Genomic DNA, 7409 nt, shown 5'->3' with positions numbered 1-7409 from the left:
GGTGCGCAACTCGGAGCTGCTGAGCCGCTTCAAGCCGCTGCTCGACGCGGGCGACCCGCGCGGCCGCGCGGCCCGCAGGGACCGCTTCACGCAGTTCGTCCACGACGTGGCGGAGGTGAAGGACCTGGACGGCGTCAAGTTCGTGGTGTTGAAGGAAAAGCCGCCGCCCCCCGGGGCACCGCAGCTGCCGCCTGGCACCCCCAGCGCGCCCGCTGCCCGGTCCGAGCGCGCTCCCGTCTCATCGGGCTGGACGTCTCCCCAACAGTCCGATGAGCCACCCGAGGACCCAGCTCCTCCATCAGAGCCGCAGGGCCCCCCCGGGGCTAGGGCACCAGAGTCGGCTCAGCCAAGTGGGGAGCCGGACGGCGTAGGCTCCGCCCGCGGGGCCCCGGGGCCCTCGGACGCCCACGGTCCAGCCTCGGAGCCAGTCGGGCCTTCCAAGGGCCTGTCCGCAGACGGGGCCCCGCCATCGACATCACAGCCTGCGGCAGCCTCGCTCCGCGCCCCGGAGCCCCAACCCCAGCCGGAGCCTGGGCCCCCGAGGCCCAAAGGACCGCCGCCCCCAGCGCCGCGCGCGCCGCCGCCCAAGCCCTGCATGCTGCCGGTGCGCTACGTGCCGGACCCGGCGCCGCGCCACGTGCCGAACCCCGCGCTCCGGGTGCGCGCCGAGGAGCAGCGCCTGCGCCGGCAGCAGTCGGAGGAGCCCAGCCCGCGGGACACCCCGCTGCTGCTGCGCCGCCTCTCCGTGGAGGAGTCCGGCCTGGGCCCCACTCGCTCCCCGCACCTGAGGCGCCTGTCACGGCCAAACGCGCGGCTGCTGAGCCCCGACGCCGAGGAGGTGCCCGCCGCGCCGCCCCCGTCCGCCCTGCCCCTGGAGCCGGCCGAGCACGAGTGGCTGGTGCGCGCCGCCGGCGGCCGCTGGACTCACCAGTTGCACGGGCTGCTGCTGCGCGACTGCAGCCTGGCAGCCAAGCGCGACTTCATCTCGGGCTTCACTGCCCTGCACTGGGCCGCCAAGAGCGGCGACCGGGAGATGGCTCTGCAGCTGGTGGAAGTCGCGCGGCGCGGGGGCGCCCCGGTCGACGTGAATGCGCGCTCCCACGGCGGCTACACGCCGCTCCACCTGGCGGTACTGCACGGCCACGAGGACGCGGCGGTGCTGCTGGTGGCTCACCTGGGGGCGCAGGTGCACGTGCGCGACCACAGCGGGCGGCGAGCCTACCAGTACCTGCGGCCGGGGGCCTCCTATTCCCTGCGCCGCCTACTCGGTGACCCTAGCCCGCGCGGCGCGACCGAGCCCGACGGCCTCGGCGGTGGCGGCAGCTTTGCGGCCCGGCGCCCCGTGCAAGTGGCCGCCACCATCCTCAGCAGCACCACCAGCGCGTTTCTGGGCGTCCTGGCCGATGACTTGATGTTCCAGGACCTGGCTCGAGGTCTCAAGAAGTCCAGTTCCTTCAGCAAGTTCTTGGCGTCGCCCATGGTTTCACGCAAAAAGACCAAGATCCGAGGGGCCCTGCCCTCTTTCTCAGAAGTCTCTAGGAGAACCACCCCGAGGCCATTCGCTGGCCTAGTGCCCAGCCTGCCCCCCACAACCTGACCACCCCCTGAGGAGACAGCCTGATTGAGCCAACAGCCTCTGCCTGCACGTTTAAACATGCTCTCCACCGTGGCCCAACACCCGCCGCATCCTGTTTTCATCTGTCGGTAGCCTGTTTCACCCAAGGGGGCCACGAACGACTCCACGCTTCTGTCTGAGGCCAGACCTGTCTCCAGAACCGGGGTTAGAGCTCTCAGTGAGATCCACCCCTCCACCCCCGCCCCACTACGGCATTCCAAAATCTCTGGAGCGTTCTTGTGATCTAGGGGCTGAGATAAAGGGGTGGCAGCTGATCAGGCTGGCCTAGGAGCTAGAGCTAAAGTTGTCTCTTACAATGCTGGATGAAGCTCTTTATTTGTCTGCTTTCGGGTGGGTGGTGGTGTTGTGATTCAAAGCGTTTATCCTGTTTTTAAAGTGAAAATGAGGTAAAGCAACTTTCCAAAATCTAACCTTTTGAAATCATATTTTTTTTCTCCACTTTTACACCAAGTGCTCAGACACTTTCAACCTTTTAAGTATTTTTGAATTCTACTTTTTATAAAAGATATATCAAAGTCGAAAGGAAATTAGGCGTACAACCAATAAAACCCTTAAAAATGTATCTACCTCATTTTTAGTCAATGGAGATTCTGGAGAACCTTGAACACAGAATCACCGCTGTGAATGTAATTCGTGTCGGTCGTCCTGTGAGCGCCAAATGTTAGCACACAAGCATACCTTGGGAGCCAGTGCTTTTTAAATTGTGGTGGTCTCTACAGTGGAATATAAACATGCATGTTGGGCACCAGGGGGTACCTCTTTTGATTTAGCACGAGGATTTCAATGTACTGTTCTAAACTGTGATTTCTTTGTGACTTGCACCTTTGCCGTGCTTCCGAATCTGCCGTTCTCAAACCTGTCTGGGTCTCTCAGGGCCAGACATGAGCCTTCAAAGAGAGCCGTGTCATATGGCATCCCACCAGAAACATAACCGGTTACATGTACACAGTACAATTAAGAGCAACAGTGCTACATGGGAGTTCTGTACAAAGGAAAAGTACGGAATACCCGAACTTTTAACGTTTTCTGAAAACAAACAGCTTTGTATTCCAAAATAACAAAGCAGAATCTTTTTGTTCCACGGCCACGGGCAGGTGGCTGAGTGCATGCTGAGAAATTTGGTAGATGTTGTCAAGATTCCCAGGTTCAAGACAGTGTCATTTTTTTAGTGGCACCTTTTTCTGCTTTAAAGATAGGGAAACTGTTTGCTCAACCAACCTTTTTTGTTATATCAGAGTGCAATTATTCTCTGCTTTTTTGAATTGTGTAAGTCAATAAATATCAAATAATTTTGTGTGACCCAGAGTCACTGGGTGTGTTGTTGTTGGTTTTTTCTCCCTTCCATATATGTAAGTGGGGCCTTTGAAATTATTTGAGGTAGTCATTTATGGGATACTCTGACTTAAGTGTTGGAATAAACAGTCCTCATTTTGTTCCAGCCTAGGTGAAGATGTTCTTCTCGTAAACATTCTGCCGTCTGTGTTGTGGTGTTTCTCTTTTCTCCTCAAGTTCTTCGACTTCTCTTCAGCTTCTGTCCCTCTCAATCATTCTATTACTAACAGAGTTTGGATTGCTGTGTAATGTAAAGGAGGCTATTAGACAAGGAAGCTACAAACTGGAGATAAAATGTAGGCCCAGATCCGACCTTTTCCACCTTCCTTGTCTGAAATTCTAGCATGTCTAGCTAACCTGCATAAATTATTTTAAAATGCAAATCAATTCTTCTACGGCTGCGGGAAAATTGTGAGAGGCAGTAATGATAGCAACCTGAGTAGTTGAAGGTCTGGAAGACTGAATTAAGTAGTAGAGGTTTTCCATGGTAAAAGAGAGGCCTGGCTGACACGGGCTGACAGAGGTCACAGACATAAGTCGAAGCTAACACGAGGAAGACAAAATTGAAACCAGCAAAATAATATTAACAATAACGAATGTTGACTGCACACTTAACTCAGAAGAGGGCTATCTGCACTGCCCAAGACATCTTGGTGCTGTAAATGGGATGCTTTCCAAGTGAAGTAGACCGTTTGGCTCAACAAGCAGGTGGTAGAAAGCACTGTGGTTTCTTTGCAGGCTAAGACTTTCTGAACTGCAAGGCAAGTCAGTAGAGAATTACAGTTTGATAGAGTTTGGTATACATGTAGAAAATCTTTAAGACCCACATATTGCCTAGCAGGAGGTAAACCTATAGAAGAGTGCATTATTCCCAAGAACTAACAAAAATAACCGGTTAAGGCAATTAGCTAGTTAGAATTGTGATAGGGAAGAGAAGGACTCCTTTTTAATGGGGGAGAAGTTCATTGTTAATGCATGAGTCACATTAATAGCAAGCTTTGAAATGAAGTCTTACATTTCCTTTAATGAAGGCTGGAGGCTGTTCCTGAGCATGTCTTCCTTTCTTAAAGGAGATCCAGGTTATGGATAACGGGTGTGTGTGTGTGTGTGTGTGTGTGTGTGTGTGTGTGTGTGTGTGTGTGTGTGTGTGTGTGTGTGTGTGTGTGTGTGTGTGTGTGTGTGTGTAATACCTGTGCTGGTTAAGTGGCAGGCACTGTTGGAACACTTTCCAACATTGACCCCAGCCCTAGAAAATAAGCACTGAGCATCCTCACTCATGGAGGAAGCTGAAGCCTAGAGAAGCTGCCCAGGCCTCATGGTAGTGAGTGGCAGAGTTAGGGTGGCATCAGGGAGCTAATCTCCACCCTGTCCAGTCACAGGGGAGCAGGCTAGTCTCATGCCAGCCCTTGACTCAATGTGAGCTTTGACCAAGCCCCAGCTCCCTTCTCTGTGGGACACAAGACTGGCAGGACCCACCCAAAAGGCCATGGGAAGGCACAGGGAGTAAGTAGGTGAAGCTCTTTGTGAACCCAAGAAATTAGTATTGATTGGTTTTCTGCGTTTGCTTGACAAGATCACCATTTTCTCAGCATCTCAGTAACAATGATTCTGCTAGGGGAAGGGGGAAAAAAAGGTCTTCTTACAAAAGGGAAATATCCCATGTTCTGTATGTGGTATCACTTTAGCTAAGGTAGAAGTAATAACATCTTTCGTAACTTACCGTCTTACAGCAGCTCTACCCCTACCTTCAAGGAGCCCCCCAGCACACTGTTTTCAGCATTGAGCTGCAAACCGAAACCCACTATCCCCTGCCATAGGAGAACAGGAGGCATGCTGTTTCAGTAAAGAGTTCAAAACCACCAGCTGCTAGGGAAAAGGAGGAGGCTTCCTACTCCATAAAGAGTTATAGTGTCGGAAACCCACAGGGGGCTGTTCTACCCTGTGAGTCACGATGTCTGTGAGTTTGACTTTCAGAGTTCAGGACTCAAACGGATGCCATTCTTAGAGGTTGGCTGAGAGCATCCTTTGCACAGCTCACCCAGGATTCATCCCCCACCACCACCCCCTCCCCTCAACGTTTGGCCTTTTTCTGAAAGAAAATAGTTGGCCATTTAAAATGGCTTCATAAAGAGTGCCCGGTGTTCATTCCGTGTGCACAGGGTCACTATGGTCACTTAGTAGCACCCAACAATAAACAGCAGTGCTCCCCAGATAGCTTTCTACCTTGAACATCTGGACTTCAAGCTCCGGGAACTGTCAGGCACACCTCGACTTGAACCTTTGAAATGGGTGACCTCTGTGGGGCCCCCAGGGAAAGGAAAGAGAGACAGACAGACACAAAGACACAGAAACAGAGAGGGGGAAGAGCTATCACTCCAGACCTTGCCTCTCAGGGGGTAAATAGCGTTTCAGGGTAAGCATTGGACGGCTCACCCATAGGTCGTGGGTTCAAACCTCTAAGGGGAAGGTAGCCGAGGCTTTCTGCTCCTGCGCAGATGCGTGCCTCTGAAACCCTCGAGTCTAGGACCTACACAGATAGGGTCGGTGTGTGTCGGATGGACTCGATGGCCGTGCATTTGAGGGTGGTGCTGGCGTGGCGGCTGTGTTTGGTTTAGTGGGAAGTGGGTGATGAATTACATTTCAGAGACAACCAGGCCCCAGCTGTGATTGTAACACAGCAGGTCATGGAGAGAATGGCTTTATGACAATGTACCGCCCCTCAAATACCCCTTTCTCTGCAGTCATCAAGCACTTGTGACCTAAATGTCCTCTTCTCCGAGCGCCCCATAGATTCATGTGTGAGCCAAGGGCACTGCAGTGTGTTCCAGCAAGGCTCCCTGAGGTTTGGGCCCGCGCGGGCGGAGGTACGCCTTGTGCCGAGCAGGCTGTTCAGACAGATTGCGCGCCCGCTCCCGGCCCCGCAGAACACTGCTTCCCTATTCCGTTTCCAATTGACAGTGTGAAGGTAAAAAGTACACTAATTACATCCATATTAGGGGGAGCTGCGCGGGCGGGCGGCGGCGGCGGGGCTGCCTGTTGCCCAGCAACGGCTAGAGCCCCGTCCCGCGGGCGCGCAAGTCCGCAGGCGGGGAGGTAGCGGGTGCGGGCGGCTGAGGGAGTGGGCGCAGAACCCCAGGGGGAAGCCTGTCACTTTCTGTTCCAAACCGGGGCACTGAGGGCTCAGGCGCACCCTGGGCCGGGCTGCCTCCCAGCTGTCCACGCCAACGAGGGCACTGCAGTCCTCCCCAGGCTTTTCCGACGTCAGGAAGGGGCTCAGCTCTCGCCGTCAGGCCCCGTGGGGGCACTGCTCCGAACCAGGTCCCCGCGCCCCGAGGTCCGGGACCGCCCAGCACGCGGAGATGCCTTCGCCGAAGGAGCCGAGTGCCCTCTGCTGGCGAGGTCTTGGCCGATGGAGTGCGGAGCCTCTGGTCCTCTGTGCGTGCCATCAAGCAGGTGCAGTGCTTGCTTTTACTCTCTGTAGTAGTATTGTTGGCATCTCATTCACATACCATACAAGTCCACAGTTCGGTCATAGTAAGAAGAGTTGTGCCATCAGCACCGCCACCAATTTCAGAACATCTTCTTTCCCGTACCGACTATTGTTAGCTCCTCATTTCCCCCCAACCTCCCCTAAGGATTGAGCCAGTCACTGCCTCTTAGATTTGCCCATCCTGGATTTAATATACACAAAACCAAACAAAACAAAAACAAGAGGGAGAAAAACAATTACAAAATAAAACACCGGAAACCCTCCATCGAAAAGAAAGCAGAAGATATTAAAAACTAAAACAACAAAAATGGGCCAAAAGAACGACGCATGATAGGGTGTTACACTGCACCCTGACGGCATCTGCCACAATTGACTTTACAATAGTCTCTGGTTGATAGCAAGGCTATTGACATGCCTGGATTATGGTCAGAAGGGATCATTATTAAGTCTTAATCATTATTAAGACTACAGTGATCCTATAAGATGGAATTGAAGGGCCTTATAGGGTTTCCTTGACTTATCTTTACAGAAGCAGCCAGATCTTTTTTTCTGGCACAGCGGCTGGTGGGTTCCAATCTCCCACTTTTCTGGCTGAACTCCTAACCACTGGGTCACCTTCTTTCTGTGGTACCATTCCAAAGGTGTATGGGGCATGCAGCCCTATCCTCTGAGGGTACAACAGTCAGGAAGAGAGATAAGTGGGGCAGGAAGAGGACAGAGAAGGCAAGATGGGTGTGAGAGTGTGGTCTTATTTGGGGGGCTCTCCCGATCTGGCAGGGACAAGCACCGACCATCTCCTGTCATGCAGTCCATTCTGACTCATGGCGACCCGTAGGACAGAGTAGAAGTAACTGCTCCTGGAGTGACAAGACTGTCACTCTTTACAGGAGCACACGGCCATTGCTTCCTCTCACAGCGCATGTGGTGGGCTTAAACTGCCACACTGCAGCA

The 7409-nt window shown here is 53.7% G+C and overlaps 1 protein-coding gene across 1 annotated transcript; it reads left to right on the top strand.

Annotated features, from left to right (window-relative positions):
* Position 1: 1 nt before the first annotated feature.
* On the top strand, positions 2-2941 carry SOWAHA (sosondowah ankyrin repeat domain family member A; the record flags this gene model as incomplete). The annotated part of the gene is made up of 1 exon (XM_004696989.2): positions 2-2941. A coding segment is annotated over one exon (1596 nt), but the record flags the coding sequence as incomplete, so codon positions are not given.
* Between the last annotated feature and the right edge of the window lie 4468 nt (positions 2942-7409).

The sequence above is a fragment of the Echinops telfairi genome, unplaced genomic scaffold (assembly GCF_000313985.2).
Source record: "Echinops telfairi isolate 266 unplaced genomic scaffold, ASM31398v2 ScPeMD7_7469;HRSCAF=8507_1, whole genome shotgun sequence".
NCBI lineage: Eukaryota > Metazoa > Chordata > Mammalia > Afrosoricida > Tenrecidae > Echinops > Echinops telfairi.
This window is presented reverse-complemented; position numbering and strand designations above follow the sequence as displayed.